The sequence below is a fragment of the Eurytemora carolleeae genome, unplaced genomic scaffold (genome assembly GCF_000591075.1).
Source record: "Eurytemora carolleeae unplaced genomic scaffold, Eaff_2.0 scaffold53, whole genome shotgun sequence".
NCBI classification, from domain to species: Eukaryota; Metazoa; Arthropoda; class Copepoda; order Calanoida; family Temoridae; genus Eurytemora; species Eurytemora carolleeae.
Window position 1 is genome coordinate 264,562 of NW_019396380.1, and position 18,966 is coordinate 283,527.

The 18,966-nt window shown below is 33.0% G+C and overlaps 1 protein-coding gene across 1 annotated transcript in view; it reads right to left on the bottom strand.

Annotated features, from left to right (window-relative positions):
* Positions 1-1,774: 1,774 nt before the first annotated feature.
* LOC111702101 (low-density lipoprotein receptor-related protein 2) overlaps positions 1,775-18,966 on the bottom strand; it is a 39,022-nt gene continuing 21,830 nt past the window's right edge. The window contains exons 29-50 of the mRNA XM_023473673.1: positions 18,341-18,459; positions 17,200-17,287; positions 16,712-16,807; positions 15,463-15,590; positions 14,547-14,636; positions 12,815-12,904; positions 12,355-12,447; positions 12,143-12,254; positions 11,879-11,952; positions 11,116-11,177; positions 9,393-9,480; positions 9,200-9,332; positions 8,783-8,875; positions 8,021-8,093; positions 7,530-7,644; positions 6,958-7,061; positions 6,080-6,146; positions 5,581-5,674; positions 4,850-4,947; positions 4,308-4,401; positions 3,164-3,250; positions 1,775-2,152 (exon numbers count right to left, since the gene is read on the bottom strand). Coding sequence (XP_023329441.1) covers positions 2,066-2,152; positions 3,164-3,250; positions 4,308-4,401; positions 4,850-4,947; positions 5,581-5,674; positions 6,080-6,146; positions 6,958-7,061; positions 7,530-7,644; positions 8,021-8,093; positions 8,783-8,875; positions 9,200-9,332; positions 9,393-9,480; positions 11,116-11,177; positions 11,879-11,952; positions 12,143-12,254; positions 12,355-12,447; positions 12,815-12,904; positions 14,547-14,636; positions 15,463-15,590; positions 16,712-16,807; positions 17,200-17,287; positions 18,341-18,459 — 2,085 coding nt within the window. The 3' untranslated portion in view covers positions 1,775-2,065. The remainder of the gene's footprint in view (positions 2,153-3,163; positions 3,251-4,307; positions 4,402-4,849; positions 4,948-5,580; positions 5,675-6,079; positions 6,147-6,957; positions 7,062-7,529; positions 7,645-8,020; positions 8,094-8,782; positions 8,876-9,199; positions 9,333-9,392; positions 9,481-11,115; positions 11,178-11,878; positions 11,953-12,142; positions 12,255-12,354; positions 12,448-12,814; positions 12,905-14,546; positions 14,637-15,462; positions 15,591-16,711; positions 16,808-17,199; positions 17,288-18,340; positions 18,460-18,966) is intronic.

An 18,966-nucleotide genomic window follows, 5' to 3' on the forward strand; every position in this document is an offset into this window, starting at 1 on the left:
TATTTGAGGGCTGGTTTGTAGCAATAAGTGGGCATGCAAGATATTCTGCGAAATTGCAGTACGTTGTATATTGCTAATAATTAAAGGTTGTAAACTTGTATATCATTATTCATGGTAACTGCGTTTCAATGGATTAGGTAATATGTTTAGCTTGAATCATGCGACATAATAGAATTATGAGATAAAAACATATAGTTATACTGCGTGATATACATTTTCTCAAATCTTGTACTACGCTATGCAGACCGTGCCTCCGCTATGCAGTAAACGAGCCTCCCCATACAGCACAGCTTTTTTTAAATCTTGTTTTTTATGAGTGATGAAAAATTTTAACAATTTTTTTGACGTAGTGGCATAAGAATTTTACTAAAGATTAGAGTTGTTCATTGATTGTCATGATTAGAAACATATATGGTCTCATATAGTTGATTATAAGATTTATATTAAAACTTTAAACATTTCTTACGCAGAAAGGAAGATATTTGGAGAAATATTTCTGGAGTAAACTTGGTTTGTTTTGTTGAAATCTTTGATTTAAACAATACCTTTTTTTGAAAAATGTTAAGATTTCAATAATAAATACAAATTTTTTAGATTTATTTTGAACTTCAAAAAAGGTATTGCTAAAATCAAAGATTATAAAAGACGAAATGAAATTGAATTCAATTTTTTTTCTGAACATTTTCCTTTTGATGCAAAAAATTTGTAAAGTTTTAGATACAACTTTATTAGTCATAATTAGGCACAATTTATGATAATTAATAAATACTTTTCATCTTTGAGAAGCCCATCATGCCACTATGTCTAAAAATTTCAAAAAAACTCTTTTATTTAAACTTAAAACATAAGTTTTAAAGAACCTCCTGTATTACACAGGCACATTTTGATGCGTTGCGCATGCTCATGGCTTGGTCTGTCTAGCAACTTTGGGAGGCTAGTGTCTGCATAGCGGAGACTCATGGCGTCCGGGGGTTCCCTCCCTCACAAGACTTCATTGAAAGAATACAATTGATAGCCAGAGACAATGTTTGAATGGTGCGAAAACTTGGAAACTCTGCTTAACAACGACTGGGAAACAATTCTTGATGAAGATATAAAAAGGATGATGGAAATTCTTGACTAAGAACTGGGGGATGGAACCGTTCTTTAACTAAGAACACGAGGCAAGAGTCAAGACCCGCCAGTCCGGGCTAGCATATGTCTTCGGATTTTTAAAGCACGCAATTTGTTGCCAGTCACGGGTGGCAAAAATCTTGTAAAAATGCGCGTTTAGGCAGGCTCTCTGCTGTTCCAGTCGGATCGCTTCATGTACGAGGGTGCTAGAGCGTCGGAAAACCCGTAGGTCGCAGGGTGCAAACTGCCAAGAACTGAACGATCGTTCTTAGACCAAGAATAGAACTGAACGAGAACGGAAAAATTGGAAAAAAAGGAATGAAAACAGAACGATCTAGCTGAAAGACCTCGTTCTAGAAAGAACGATTTCAAAAAGTCGGAACATGCCCAGCCCTATATGTCATATGTACAATGTAAATGTAAAATGCAGATTTAAAGCTATGCATAAGACAACTTCAAATATAAGATAATGGCCAAAAGCGGACTAATTTTACTATATTAAAACTTTAAGATGTAAAAAACTTAATTTTTTTTTTATATCTTCCAATCTGAAGCGTTAATAGCTTGTCAATGAAACTAAATTGGCTTAATAGACCAAGACCCCAAAATCATGTGAATTAAATTGAACAATTTAAAGCAATACACGTACTGGAATAAATAGTTTTTTAAATAGAATAGTTTATTTGAAGTTGTATATCACATTATATAAGGAATTACTAAGTCATTTTCATTCAGAATTAGATAGTTTACTGATGAATAATATCTATTAAAAGGGATAAAATTTATGCTAATAGTTACATTAAAATAGATAATTTCTCATAAAATCACAATATTAAAATTTTGACAGAATTCTTTGTTTAGCTGTCAATATAGAATTGGGCTATAAATTGATCAAGAATTTATCATACTTAATTCATTTGATCACAAATTAATCGTTAGGATCATTTACTGATTAAGGATTATCAATCAGGGGTAGTTTATCTTGATGGAAGGCTACACTAAGATGTTGATCAGTTAAGTCTTCATAATCAATCGAAGCCTAGAATATAAGATAATTAAAAAAATCGATTAGATTCTAAGATCCAAAAAAAGTTGTCACAAAAAAACTAAAAATTTAACAGCAAAAAAGGCAATTATATGGGTCAGTAACATTTCGTCTAGTACACTTTCGTCTAAGTTCACTTTTGTCTAGTTCATTTTCGTCTAGTTCATTTTTGTCCAGTTTATTTTCGTCTAGTTCATTTTTGTCTAGTAACCTTTGGTCTAAGTAACATTTGGTCTAAGTAACATTTGGTCTAAGTAACATTTGGTCTAAGTAACATTTGGTCTAAGTAACATTTGGTCTAAGTAACTTAAATGTTACTAGACCAAATGTTACTAGACCAAATGTTACTAGACCAAATGTTATTAGACGAAAGTGTACTAGACGAAATGTTACTTAGACCAAATGTTACTAGACCAAATGTTATTAGACGAAAGTGAACTAGACGAAATGTTTCTGAGCCCTTACGAAAAACGTAATAAGACAAGCGATTTTTTAAATTCTTTCATACCCCCGCATCTTATCTAAACCTCAGATCTCTTAACCCAAATCTTATACAACCAATGTATTTCCCAACCCAAGGCTTTGCCGACCCTTAGCTTTTTAAAAAGCAGGTTTTTAAAGAATTTCTTAAACCTAAAGATTTCCAACCCAAATCTCTCCAAACCTGGACCTTTTTCAACAGAGGCCTTTCCCGTCCCAGGTCTTAACCAAATCACACCTTTCCCTACCGAATGCTTTCCCAACCTCAAAGCTTCCCAACCCCAAGCCTCTCCCAACCTCAAAGCTTTCCCAACCCCAAAACATATCCAACCCCACAGCTTTCTCAGCCGAAGCCTTTATCATCCCAATGATTTCCAAACCAAGGCTTTCCCAATTCACAGCTTTCACAAACAAAGGCTTCTCCAAACAAGGTCTTTCCCAGTCCACGTACTTACCAATCCTGACTTTTCCCTGTCCAAGCTTATCCCAACCAAGGCCTTTCCCAACCCATACCAAAAATCTTACCGATTGTTCATTGAAGGCACTGTCCTCCTGGTGCTGACTAGTATCCTTCCTTGGGATACTTGGTGTAGAAGCTCCCTCAGCTCCAGACTAATCAATCAGTCAATCGTCAATTAATCAATTCATCTATATACAAGCAATTCAATTCATCTATATACAAGCAAATCCATCAATTAATCTAAATACAAGCAATTCAATCAATTCATCTAAATACAAGCAAATCAATCAATTCATCTGAATACAAGCAATTCAATTCATCTATATACAAGCAATTCAATTCATCTATATACAAGCAATTCAATTCATCTAAATACAAGCGAATCAATCAATTTATCTATATCCAAGGAAATCAATCAATGCTTCTATATATAAGAAAATCAATCAATTAATCTATACACAAATCAAATCAATCAGTTAATCTAAATGCAAGCAAATCAATCAATTCATCTATATGAAAGCAATTCCATTCCTCTAAGTACAAGCAAATCAATTATTTCATCTATATATAAGAAAATCAATTAATTAATCAATGCACAAGCAAATCAATCAGTTAATCTATATACAAGCTAATCAATTAGTCTATACACAAGCAAATCAATCAATTCATCTTAATACTTCCAAGTCAATCAATTCATATAAATACAAGCAAATCAATCAATTCATCTATATAAGCGCAAATCAACAAAGTTAATTAATCATCTGATATATCAATCAATCAGCTAATACATCAATCCATCTGTCAATCAATATATCAATATGTCAATCAATATATCAATCTGTCAATCAATATATCAATCTGTCAATCAATATATCAATTTGTCAATCAATATATCAATCTATCAATCAATATATCAATCTGTCCTCAATCAATTTATCAATCAATATATCAACCTGTTAATCAATATATCAATCGGTCAATCAAAAGGACAATTATAGAGCGAATATGACAATAAATATAATAATCAGCCAATGCATCAAACATTGAATTAATCAGCTTATATAGAAATAACTCAATTCGCAAACAGTCAATAATTTATAAGCAATATATCAAATATATATTGCTTAATAAATTACACAGTTTACCATTAAACAAATAAATCATTATTGAAAAAAAATTAATCAGCAATGAGGAGAAGATCATGTTTACCATTATTGTATTAAAATCCATGATTGGCGAGACAGAGAACGCCATTGATGCCATCTGTGGTTGGCCACGGTTTTTGAAGAATCTAAGTTTTGACCTGAAAAATATTAGACTTAATAGCAAGACAATTAAACAATTACATTTGCTGAGGTTGCCAATTATGCGTCTTGAAGGGACTAAAAGTGTGATTTTAAGTGGTCCTTCATGCAAAGATGGCAATACCCGATTTACAACAGTACCCTGGAAAAATGTGGAAGATACAATCGTTATTCTGTTTCTTTTTACAAGTTTCTCCCAAGTCACATTTGCAGAGAAACTGCAAATGAAATAAAAAGTTTATAGAAACAAAAACATTGATATCTAATCATACTTGATCAGACAAAGCTTTTAAGTGTACTGTTGTAAATCGGGCAGTGCCATCTATGCATGGAGGGTCACATGTGATTTCTGAGGATTAACTATCGATAAAGCAACAAAAGATACGGTTTAGTGCTTTCTGAAGATAATCTATTCAAAAGTTATTACTCAATTCAGAAGAAAAATACCTTGATGAGCCCGAAGTATTTATTGGCGACTCTGAATAGAGAGGATTATCACAGGACACAATAGTTCCTCGTTTAACCACCTGGACACTTGGCTCATCCTAGAAAAGAGATATTTTTACAAACACAAATTTTTTCAAAATATTTTTTTTCTAAAATAGGAGGTATGGGACAAATCATAGTGCAGTTATCTCAAGGGTGGAAGTTCATACGCAAAAATTGTAAAAATCTTGCCATTAATATCTTAAATCAAGTGCCTTTTAGGCATAAATTATTAATGTGTAGGACTTCAAAAAATAAAATTGTAGCGTAGAGAGGTAAAATCAAAGTCCATGGCGTTACGATCCAGCCTTAAAAATTAATCGAACTTGTAAAAGCAGCCTGGATCTATGTGGAATAATTGAATTCTTATTTTAAATTTACTCTTTCCTATCCGCACCTTCTTAGAAAAAGGAATAGAGTTTTATTCCCAAATTAAAATTTTCGAATCCCTATATTTTTGCAAACTGATGGTGTAAACGTTTGATATTTAAAATGTTCAAATATCAAAGGTTTAAAAAACCAAAATAATTTACAGCTAGAAATAACAAAGTCTACAATATAAGGATGCAAAGAAAGGAAGATTATAACATCTTTCCCAACAATTCAGTCAATTTGTCATAACTCATACTTTTGGGAGACACAAGATCTTTCTTGCAGCGTAAAACAATGTAATTCAATTAGAAATTGTCGACCTTTGCATTATTATTCCAGGATGCTCCTTCATCAATGACCCCAAAGTTACTGTTGGAAAATCCTATGGTGTCCTCGGGCTGTTTTTTCATCCTCCTAGAAACACATTAAGAGCATCAATTGAAAAAACTAGATTTCTCTTTAGAAAGACTATAAAAGTGTAAAGTTATCCTCAATACAAAGATTGCAATTCCAAATTCAATATGATAACCTTAACAACTGATCCAAGTATGAATCAGATATTAATGATTTTAATTTTGAAAACAAATTATTTTTCTTAACAAAAGGCTTTACTGGTTACCGTTATCATGCATTGCTATCTTAGCATGGAGGGTTACTTGAAATTACACTTAAAAGATGGGTTAATTAACATTATTTGGGAGCATTTGGTTCGAAATTGGGAAATAAGTTGTGGCAAAGGCCAGATTTCTACCATTTTAAAACAAAGTTAAATCATAAAGTTTTTTAAAATCAGATAATGTGTCTTAATATAAATCCTACCTGATTTTTAACCAAGAAAATAAAAGAATACTGCCAAGAACCAGCAGAGCAATGATGATCACAATAGCTAGACACAAGTCGGTTTTTCGAAAAATTATGCTTAAAAAACGTTCCAAGATTTTCAACGAATTTGCAAAATAAATATTTAATTATCCTTAACAAGTTATTAGGAAGAACAGAGTCCGACTTTGATGATTTTGAGCCGCGTCTCAAATCCACCAAAAACTTAAATATTGAAACATTGAATACAATTTTAATTGAAACCAACCATATTTGAGTCGTGTCTCAAATTTTGATTTGGCCTCTGCAAAGATACAAGAAAAAAATTTCATATATAAAAAGCTTAAAGATAAGTGAAAATTCTTAAGCTGAGAATCAATCTCTGTCGTGAAATAATTTAAAAATCCCTTGATCAAAATAAATCAAAAATAATTAAAATCAATAAAAAACAAAACTAGTGATCAAAATGTATCAAAACATGATAAAAATTGTTTAAAAAGTAATCAAAATCAATAAATATCAATAAAATGAATATCAAAATCATTATAAAACATCTGAAAATTGATGAAATAATACCTGCCGCTACTCCAGTGTTCCTGGCGTGCAAGGGTTCTATAAATACCTGCCACTACTCCAGTGTTCCTGGAGTGCAAGGGTTCTATAATTCCTGCCATTACTTCAGTGTTCCTGGAGTCCAATATAAATACCTGCCACTACTCCAGTGTTCCTGGAGTGCAAGGGTTCTATAAATACCTGCCACTACTCCAGTGTTCCTGGAGTGCAAGGGTTCTATAAATACCTGCCACTACTCCAGTGTTCCTGGAGTGCAAGGGTTCTATAAATACCTGCCACTACTAGTGCAAGGGTTCTATAAATACCTGCCACTACTCCAGTGTTCCTGGAGTGCAAGGGTTCTTTTTTAATATCCTCAGTTGAGTTTGTCCTCTGCTCTTCAAGCTCATAGTCTGTTGTAGACATGACACTAAACAAATTAAAGGGACTATAGTCTGTAGTAGACAGGAAACTTAACAAATTAAAGAGACTGTAATCTGTTGTGGAAATGACACTAAACAAATTAAAGGGACTGTAATCTGTTGTGGACAGGACACTAATCAAATTAAAGGGACTGTCATCATAAATGTATCTGACCCTTCTTTCAAATATGGCAATGCCCTATTCACAACAGCATAGCCTTTAAACCTTTATCTCTTAAATAATGTGGAAGATATTGTCAATTTTCTAGGTATAAAATTGTTACATTCTGATAATTTCTTAATGTTTTCCTGCAGTTCTTGTTGTAGAGAAACCACAATTGAAAAAGTTAGTTTTCAAAATTAAAAACATTGATATCTAATTTATACTTAAAGACAGGAAGTTAGGACTTTTCCATCCAAAAAATACACTTTCATACAAGTAAAAAGAACCATTTTTTAGAAGTTTTAAATCATACCTGAAAGTTGTTGGTAATGAAGAAGTAGAGACTGATGAGACTTCGGGGAAGCATTCAAGAGAACTTGTATTCAGCTTCATGAAACCAGGAGGACAAGCACAAGATGTAGACAAACCTAATAAAATGGAAAAGATCAAAGATTTAGTATTGAAAAGATCAATTCCTAAACTAACTCAATAGTCATAACCTTTAATTAATGGATATTAATATTCTTTTTTGAGTTTTGCGCTTTTTTTGCACAAATATAGAATAACTGGCAAATTTAAACTTTGTGATTTGGTAGAACTACATCATTACATTTTCACTGTCAAGTGTCAATAAGGTTTCAACAGTGGATCGAAAATGACTGGGTCATTTTTTAAATTTGAGTATTATGTGTGCAGAATTGAACACTTCCAAACTTGTATCAAAATATGTGCAACAATCTTTCAGTTGTATCTCACAAATGTTAATCAACAAACATGTAAAACATGTGAAGGTTAGAGACATACCTTCTCCTAGCAGACAAATGTGAGAACATCCCGCTTTTAAACAAGGATTAGCAATTGCAGGTTGTTCTTGCTCCTACACAAATTTAATGTATTTATAACAAATGATGAGGAGTTTTTTAAAACTCAGCGTATGTTCAAGAATAGTGTAATAGACCTTTTAATTAAGTCCTAATCAGAAAGACTTGGAATTAATTTACAATTAATCAGACGACTTAACAATCCTATTGTTCAAATATGATTGATGGAACAATTCACAAAATTGCCCTAGTCCTGCCATTTTCAAAACGTGGTCTGCTTAAGCATTTAAAATTTAAATTTAAATTGAAATATGTAAATTTGACTAATTAACTGTCAATTAATTCCGGGTCTTTCCGGAAAAAATGGCCAAAATAAAACAAATAAAATTGTTCCCAAATTTAAAATTAGCCACTTCCCAAATTGCTTATCTTCTATATAGTAAAACAAGACATTTTTATATATATGTTGCGTATAGTCAGCCAAACGGCTGGACCGATTGGGCTGCATTTTTTTGAGGACACTCATAGTTGGCCGGGAGTTTTATAAAGGCTAAAAAAATTGGAATTTAACAAACAAAAAAATTTGCCCAAATTTTTTTTCCACGGCAACGCCGGGTCCTTCAGCTTGTTAAATATAATTTTCATCCTCCATACAGGACCAACTTTATTTGTGAGATTTAAAAACCCAAAGTTATCAATGTGAATAAAATCTAAATTTGAATAGATCTAAGCAGTTTTCATTTACCTGTACGATGAGAATACCATGAGAGGTTTCAGTCACAAACCCATATACGGGGGAAACACTCACGCTAGATGAACTCAAGTCAAACCTGTTAACCTAAAAAAAAAAATTCCTTGAAATGACTTCTTTACCTTACTTTAAGGCATTGGGTACTGTGTAATTATACAACACAGGGCTAGCCACATAGAATTAGACTTCAGAGATGACTGTACGAATTTATATCGTCTTCTTCCTTAAATTTATGATTCCTTGCGGCAATAAACTTGTTTCTTGGCAAAATTATCAAATAAGTCATCAAAAGACTATATTTAAGGCAGAAGACTTAATTTACGCTTGGAATAGTCGCATTTTAAGTCTCAGGTCGTCTTTACAGTTTCATCCTTCGTACATTACCTTCATGAAATACCAAAATATATCTACCTCTTTTGAATTTGGTGTGAGCCAGTATAATTTATTCTCAAAATTGGTGACATAGGTAGGGATAGAGTTCAGTGAGTACACAACCCTCAGATTTGTACCCGCATAATTGTTCGACATTATCAGTCCACGGTTTCTAAATATTCAGCCTTTTGAGAAAGGATTAAATAAAAATAAAATAAATATTAATTCTGACCTATCAGTCCAGAAAACTCTTCGAGCATGAATGTCCAGAGTTAGTCCCAGAGGGATACTCAGCTTAGAATCAGAGAGCTTGTTGATCCCTGAATTTAATATCATTATGTGGGGAATAGAGAATTTTAACCAGAATGATTTGTGATAAGAGAAAGGACATTGAAATAGAGAGGAATCAAGGGTTTGCTTAATGAGAGCAATGAGATAGGGAATGAGAGGAATCAAAGGTTTGCTTAATGAGAGCAATGAGATAGAGAATGAGAGGAATCAAAGGTTTGCTTAATGAGAGCAATGAGATAGAGAATGAGAGAAATCAAGGGTTTGCTTAATGAGAGCAAGGAGATAGAGAATGAGAGAAATCAAGGGTTTGCTTAATGAGAGCAAGGAGATAGAGGAATCAAGGGTTTGCTTAAAGGGAGTGTTCGCGAAAAATGAAAGGGGGTATCGGCTTAATGCGATAAAAAAGCGCTTTTGATCGCTACTAATTTTACTTCTATCTGTTGCGTCTATAAGGAGAAAATTGTTAAAAACGACTAATACAGAAGAACGCAGCGCCCATACAAATTCGGAAAGATGCAACATTCAACTCGGATCGTAAACAAATCAATTTAATTCCCAACAAATCATTCAGATATTACAAACAATAGTCATCGGTTATTTTTCGACGCATTCATACTTAGTTAATATTTCATAATATTTTTGATTTTGTTTTTTTAGATTAATTTTCGCTGGCGCTGGATTTTCGAACATTCCTGGAAAATATGAAAATGTCGTCTTCATTATCAAAAATCCTCGAAACAGGAAAAAATGTAACTCTCAGATCATGAAAAATACAAAATATTATGAAATATCAACTATTTACGAATGCGTCGAAAAATAATCGATGACTATTGTTTGTAATATCTGAATGATTTGTTGGGAATTAAATAGATTTTTTACGATCCGAGTTGAATGTTGCATCTTTCCAAATTTGAATAAACACTACGTTCTTCGGTGTGAGTCGTTTTTAACAATTTTCTTCTTATAGACGCAACAGATAGAAGTAAAATTAGTAGCGATCAAAAGCGCTTTTTTATCGCATTAAGCCTATACCCCCTTTCATTTTTCGTGAACACTCCCTTTAATGAGAACAAGGAGATTAAAAAGGAGAGGAATAAAGAGTTTGCTTAATGAGAACAAGGAGATTGATAAGGAGACGAATCAAGGGTTTGCTTAATGAGAGCATTGAGATTAAAAAGGAGAGGAATCAAGGGTTTGCTTGAAAGCAAGGAGATAGAGATGAGATATATCAAGTGTAACAAGGAGATAAGAGAATGAGATGAATTAAGGGTTCGCTTCATGAAAGCAAGGAGATAGAGAATGAGATGAATCAAGGGTTTGCTTAATGAGAGCAAGGAGATAGAGAATGAGAGGAATCAAGGGTTTGCTTAATGAGAGCAAGATTTTTCTTTATTGTTAACAACCAGCAACGAAAGTATTAAAACAAAAATTGTGTTCCTTATAATTTCATGACTTGAGGTTTTCATAACTTTTGAAAAGTCGTAAAAATCTCAAAATTCTAAGCATTTGCTCTCCTTACACTGAATCAAATTTTAACCCTTAGAGAATCTTTATAAAGTCCAAAAACTTTTAACCTTGAAATACAAACGAAGCTAAATTCAAAACACTATCTGTAGATGTGGTTTCTTAATACGGTTTCTTATTACAATTTGACTTGTTTCTACCTTTACTGCTGCCGTTGAGACTGTAGCTCCAGATACCTCCGACAGGGAAGGAAAGGAAATTACTGCAAGACAAATGTTGAATGTAACAGTCATTTGTTCTTAAAAGTTTTGGAGCACAATTATATAGAAGGCATTACAAAAGTGCCCCTTACCACGGGCAGCCGCAGTACATTTGAATTTCCGAGCCGGGTCAACCTTTCCGGTCCCAGTTTGTACAGTACCTAGCTCTTGGACAGGACTAGCTGGTGCAACAAGGTTGACGCGGTCAGACTTTATGCTTCATATAGGTTCAATTTACTTTTACTAAAGGGGCAGAGGTGCATGTTCAAACCTTTGTCTGACAAAAAAATGACTATTTTATCAAATTTTAAAAATGGCCAATCGCAATTTTTCTAAACAAATTAATTATGAATTTGTGCAAAGACTAGTTAAAGTCTAGAAGAACTTATCCGTTTTTGGAAAGTGAAACAACAATATATTCCTAAAAGAATAGATCCTTAATATCTCTGCAAGACAAGATTAAACCACATTTAAGAATGTTAACGTTTTCATTTTTTTGAAGAACGATAGTTTTTTTCGTTTTCCTTTCGTTTTTTGTTTCGTTTTCCGGTTGTTTTAAAAACTATAGTTTTTTAAAAAAGTGTTTGAAACGATTGTTTTTAAAATGATCGAAAAACGAAACAAAAAACGATAGAAAAACGAAAAAAAAACGATCGTTGAAGGATAGTTTACAAAAACGATTAACAACCCTACACATTAGTACCTTCGGTAGGCAGCCACAAAAAGTTTCCCTACAGTGGGATCCACAGCAATTCTAGTTATATGTGGTTCAGGGGCCTACAAAATAGCTTAGTATATACATTGTTTCTATTGTAGTTTGTGGCAGAGTAAACCATTTTTTGAAAAACCATCTCCCATGCATGTTTAATTAAAACATTCATTAACAGATAGCCTACACAATTTAATAAAAATCAAAGAGGTTTAAACTATTTGAAAGGGGCACAAGTAAACAAATAATATGACTTACATTTAGTAATGTTGTACAGTTCTTGTTGTATGTACATACAGCTATAGAACTCTTGGCTTGTTGGGTGTAAAAAACATTTCTTGTCACCCAGTCAATGGCAATTTGATCCGGCCTGGAAAATACACAACATTTTTAAAAGTCCATTAAGAAAAAAGATGTAATCTGAAATGACCATTTAGATTCCTGAAACTATAATAGAAATTAATTCATGCCTTTCAATATTCTTGAGCCAAGCTTCATTGACACTTCTCTTTGTAGCAGATCCAGAGACTTCATTACTTATCTTGGTCAAAGTTATAACTCCTCTGAAAAAAATGTAATGGCATAGAGGTTTAGGGACAAATTCCTTAAGACTTAAAAGACTTAAATAAGGATTCTGAAAAATGGGACGCTTAGCAATTTTCGTAAAATAAATTTCACTTCATTTAAGCTGATTTCACTAAACTACATTACCATCAAAAGATAAGAAAAGATAGAAACAACTGCATAGAATTTATGGAATCCTATATATTATGGGTTTCTACAGCTTAGAAGTTTGAAATTTAAAATAAAGATTTAATGAATAATTTTAACAATGTCCTAATTTAAACCCCTGAATTAAAAAGGGAAACTACCCATTACAACCATGTTTTTTTTTGTTGATTTATTATTGGACATGTAAAATAGTTATACCTGGAGGGAATAGAGGCGAATATTTCTCCAGTTTTCTGATTTACATCAAATGATTTAACAAATCCCGGATAGGTTGATATCAGTCGGTGACTAAAAATTCAACAATTGAAGAATATCAGCATTATTTCAAATTATCCTTCAAGCTTGATTTACAATTCACGTTACACCTTTATATTTCAAGTGACATAAGAAAGATGTCATCTTAAATAAATTTTCTTTCTTCCTAACATAAATTCCTTTATTTTTTGCTAAAATTATCAATTACCAATTTTTTACATGTAACTCGAAACATTTCATAGAAAGACATTTCATAGCAAGAAATTTCATAGAAAGACATTTCATAGAAAGACATTTCATAGACAAGACATTTCATAGAAAGACATTTTATAGACAAATCATTTCATAGACAAGACATTTCATAGATAAGACATTTCATAGATAAAGACATTTCATTGACAGATTTTTTTACAAATGATATTTTTTTTCTTTTCATCCTCATATTTTTCTTAGCCTATGAAAAATCTTCTATCATTTCACTTAAGCATTTACATTCAACAAAAGCACAATTAGTGAAAAACTTTTAAATGGTGATGTATTTTCATGTGTTTCATAATATCTTCATAATTAGTTTGTCTTCACAACTTATAAGGACTAATTTCTTCAATCCAGGTATAAATCCTAGGGATTTCTGGATCCACAATTTACTCCTCTGAGGATCAGCTTCTCCTGGACCCTGACAATCTCCTTCTGTTGAACCTACTGCATCAAGATCATCTCGTTCTTCAAATGACTCTACAACATGTCTGAAGAACTGTCTATAAAGAGCAGCATCTCCTGTATCCAGATCTTCTGGTTCTTCTGCCGACTTTAAATTAGGTCTGTGAAGAGCTGCCTATAAAGAGCAGAATCTCCTGCATCAAGATCCTCTCTCTCTTCTGCTGGACTTACAAAAGGTCTGTAGAGAGCTGCTTGGCACGGAGTAGCATCTCCAGCCTCAGAATCATCTTCTCTGAACCTACAACAGGTCTCTCTGGTCTGACACAGAATCTCCATATCTGGAAACCTCCTGGTCTCTCAATCATATCTGGAGGTCAGTATACTCTAATTATATCTGGAGGTCAGTATACTCTATCATCGTATGTCCTCATGATCTCTTCTTCTCCTGGAGTCATAGGTCTGGCTGGATTGTCTAGCTGCTCCTAATCACCAGGAAGATCGGATCCTTGCATATAGAAAAAAAAGCAGCATCTGATATGTTCTGGTTTTAGTTGGACTGGCCAGTACGGTTACTATTGGAACAGCTATGGAAACCAACAGAGAAGAATCCCTTGGTGATGCTGAGGATTCCGAGGATGCATATTCAGGTATAATGATGGGATAGGAGGCATGGTGGCCTCCTTTGTTCTCTGGCAGGTAAGTATAAGATTCATCTATCGATAGCCGTATAAAGGTGTTGTTGTAAAATTAAGGTAAACTCTACGTCTGTACGGTTCAAAGGTTCGGGGTGCACTGCTTTAATTTCTAGATTTTATGTTCTGCCATGACTCACAGAAAGGGAGGAGTTTAGTCTAAAATAGCCATGCGCTAAATATTACAATGGACAGAAAAATTTTCAGATAAAAAAGTTCAATTTTAAGTTCTTAGAAACATTAAAACACTGTTATAATATTTAATGCTTTTTTATGTCCCATATATTAAATGTTTTAAAAAACATAGAAAGATAAGTACCAACCTTCTTGAAGTTAAATCCATAGCCTTTATTTTAGATTCAGTTATATAAAACATCAATGCTGGAGGGCCCAGAGCTCTGCAGGTTTTCCCCCTTTCATTACAAATAATTATAAATTTGTGTCAAACCTAATATGGCAGTTACTTTTGCCATAAAAACTTTTGCCATAATAACACCATAAATACGTTTGACAAAAGTTACACAAGTCATAATTACTTTTGCCATAATTTTCAAAATTTTAACTATTTTTTCTATATATGCGATAAATTTTCTCATGAAAGTGTTACTTATGGCAAGTGTTACTTATGGGAAGTGTAATTATGGCAAATGTATTTATGGCTTAAGTATTATGGCAAATATACCTAGCCCCTAATAGAAGGATTTTATCTGAATAAAAATGGAAAACTCATTATTTTTGTCATCAAAGGAAGACGCACAGGAATGCCCATAATTTTGTTGGCAAATCTTCTGAGTTGGACCAAAATATTAACAAAAGAATGTTAATTTGGTTCATTTGTGCTTTTGTCTTTGCCATAAGCAAAATGTTATTAAAGAAGCTGAGTTCTTGCCACAAACTCTGATGTTATAATCCCAATATTATTACAATCCAATATTGTAGGCCTTTGTTATTTCCAAAATCAATTTCCTTAAACCAAATATTCTAAATTTGAAATATCAAAGATTTACACCATCAAGGACCAGTTTATAATGCCATCATGGTGTTTTATCTGAATTTCAAAATATTTAAGACTTCTGAAATCGAGTGTTATGGCCAGAAAACCAAACAACAAGGAATGTTATTATTAAATACTAGTCCAAAAAATAAACCAAAATAAGAGTCAGTCCAAACCCCACTTCAAGCAAAATAATGATTTTACTTAAGGAACAAACTGTAAGAAGTAAAGAAAAGTTTACTTACCCTGCCTCTTGAATGAACCCCATCTTGCACATGCATTTATACCCACCCTTGGTATTCAAGCACAGCTGAGGACAAGAGGAAGTAGAGTCACATTCATTCACATCCTCACAGATAACAGTTCCATTCACCTTAACAGTATCAAATTAACAATTTTAGAGGGTCACATAGAACCTATACTTAAAAAACGCTCGATTGCAGCAAAAGTTGCATAACTGCCAATAAAGAGACGCAAAATGCATAAATCAAGAAAAAAAAGCTCATTGAGCACTAAGCAGGCATTCAAACAACTTTTGATGCCAAATAAAGAATTTAATTCGAAGGTAGAGTTCTAAAACCTATTGTCCATGGTTACAGTCAGTTTTCAGATGGACAAATAAGGTGGATATAGTTAATTCCGGAGCAGACAAAGATTATCAAGCTGTACAGTTGAGATTCACAGGTGTGCATCTGTAGACAATAAGGTGGATATAGTTAATTCCGGAGCAGACAAAGATTATCAAGCTGTAAAGTTGTGATTCAGTTACAGGTGTGCATCTGTAGACAATAAGGATTATGTCTCAAGTCCCTATTGAGTTCGATCTCTTCTTTCTTCAATTCTTTATTTCTCAACAATTTTAAACGAAAGTGTATTATCCAATGGGTAAGAATATATAAGCTCAAGTGATCCTCTTAAAAAAGATTTCACCACTTCTAATATAAGTAATCAAAGTAATCAATTTTTGGCTGGACAAATGAGAAGAGATTTCTTTAATTCTGAAGCAGGCAAAGGTTGTGAGGGTACCTTTGTGAATCGAACAACAGACATATCACTATGGAAATAGAGGATTATGTCTCCACTCCTCTCAATAACAGAACTATTTGTTGAAGCTTGGAAATTGGTGTGGGTTGTTCATGCAATTTATGCCATATCCTTCTATCTTAAGTTTTTTATCTATATAATAAAACAAGACCTTCCTATGTATGTTCCCTATAGCTTGATGGACCGAATTGGCTGACATTTTTTGAGGACACTCATGGGTAGCCTGGGGGTGACATAAGGATAGTCTAGTCAATTTTTTTAACAAAATAATTTATCAAAATATTTTTTTTCTTCCATGGGCAATGCTGAGCTAGTTACTTAGTAATCTAGAACAAAATTGTATCGGACTTCTAGGGATATTTTACTTCCATACTTTAAATTCAAAGGGACTTAATAATTTTGTATAATCCAATGAGTAAGCTCAAAATAAGTATAATGCTTTACGCTTACCACTTTAGCAAGGAATCCTGGCGAACATGTACAAACAGCTCCATGTGGGGTGGGATGACAGACATGAGGACAATCTCCGTTCTTAGTCTCACAAACCTAAACATGGAAGAAAAGTTAAGTCAGGGTTTAGTTTTCTAGCCCGGTAACATCAGAAACCTTAGTTAGGACAATGATGTTGGATTACATTATATGTATAAATGCACAAACCCTAAAAAGGAAACCACCCAGTCTCTTAAATTATTTGGTTTGTTAAAAAAGTTTAGAAAATAAAAATCAGGGCATACTATTTCTTTAAAACATGGATCAGCATTAAATACCAAAAATCTTTATCTTTTATTACAAAAAAGGGAGATAAAGGGCTTCTAAAAACACATCGAGCTAGATTTTGTGTTATTTCTAATCGTAAGAGCAATTATGCTCAATGATGCTTATTATGATAGCATTGATTCTACCAATACTCAAGTAAAAATAGATTTAAGGAAAACTACCTTGCACTGAGATTCAGATTCATCACTTCCATCATCACAGTGTGGATATCCATCACAAGCATTGGATAGATCAATACAATCTCCAGTGCTGAAACATTAATAAACAGGGGATAGATAAATACAATCTCCAGTGCTGAAAACATTTATAAACAGGGGATAGATCAATACAATCTCCAGTGCTTAAAACATTAATAAACAGGGGATAGATCAATACAATCTCCAGTGCTTAAAACATTAATAAACAGGGGATAGATCAATACAATCTCCAGTGCTTAACACATTAATAAACAGGGGATAGATCAATACAATCTCCAGTGCTTAAAACATTAATAAACAGGGGATAGATCAATACAATCTCCAGTGCTTAGAACATTAATAAACAGGGGATAGATCAATACAATCTCCAGTGCTTAAAACATTAATAAACAGGGGATAGATCAATACAATCTCCAGTGCTTAAAACATTTATTAACAGGGGATAGATCTATACAATTTCCAGTGCTGAAAACATTAATAAACAGGGGATAGATCAATACAATCTCCAGTGCTGAAAACATTTATAAACAGGGGATAGATCAATACAATCTCCAGTGCTAAAACATTAATAAACAGGGGATAGATCAATTCAATCTCCAGTGTTGCAAAATCTAGTTAATTAGCCAAAAATATACTAAAAATTGGACGAAATATTATAGTTTACATATTTTAAAAAAGCCCTCGACCCAACAAATCCAATCGTGCAAAATATTTGCGAAAATTTTATAAGCTAATTGTGTATTCAGCAATAACTGAAAATGATCATATTCCCATTGAAGCCGTATTTGCAAAATTATCTACAATCTGCTTCCTTTTAAGTTAAAGACTCTCAAAAGAGCTGAAAGAAAACTTTCTTTGGATCAAAATTTTAGGATGCTTTTGGAAGTTACAAATTAGGAATTTTTAATGCATCTGCCTTACTTTCGTAGTCGACCTGAGAACACGCCTTCATTTCAAATCCAAGGTAAAATAAAAAACAATGGGTATATATACCAATTGATGAGTATAAAGCTATGTCAGCCAAAGCACTGATCGTAAAGTTGATAAAAAAGAGCATACAAGACAAGCAAGATGTAGATGAAATAAAACTTGAAGCTTTCCTCACTTGCATTTGAACTGTGACTCCAGGCAAGATGATGAGATTGATATTCCACAATCTTGTTCATCACTACCATCATTACAATCAACATCACGGTCACACCTCCACTCTTTACTGATACATTTCTACAAATAATAGATTAATAACAATACAGATAGAACACACGAGATAGTCTTTTCAAGATTTAGGGATTTTTCGTTCAAAATAACACTGAGGCAAGAGCATCAAGAAGTTTTGCGAATTAAAAGACCGAGAGAGAGCCTGTTTTAACCTCCTTTGGGCTTCTGCCTAAGGGTTCTTGGGAATGAAAACATTTAAATCTTAAAACGACATATAGTGTTATCTGTATTGTTATTAATCTATGAATATGAGAAACATTTTAGAAAGTTTTCAGATATTATACAATTAAGCGCAGTAAATATTTTCAATGAAATTTTTTCAGAAATGACAGAACTGAAAATTTATGTTATAGAAACATAAAGAATATTTTAAAATTTAACACATTAAAGCCATCTTTCACAATCCACATTGATAAGATAAAGGTTTGAAGGGTAACAGTGAGTCGTGGACAGTCCTTTAACCCTATTCCTATACTAAGGACCTAGAAAACCAGGATACGCTTTTGACCCCCT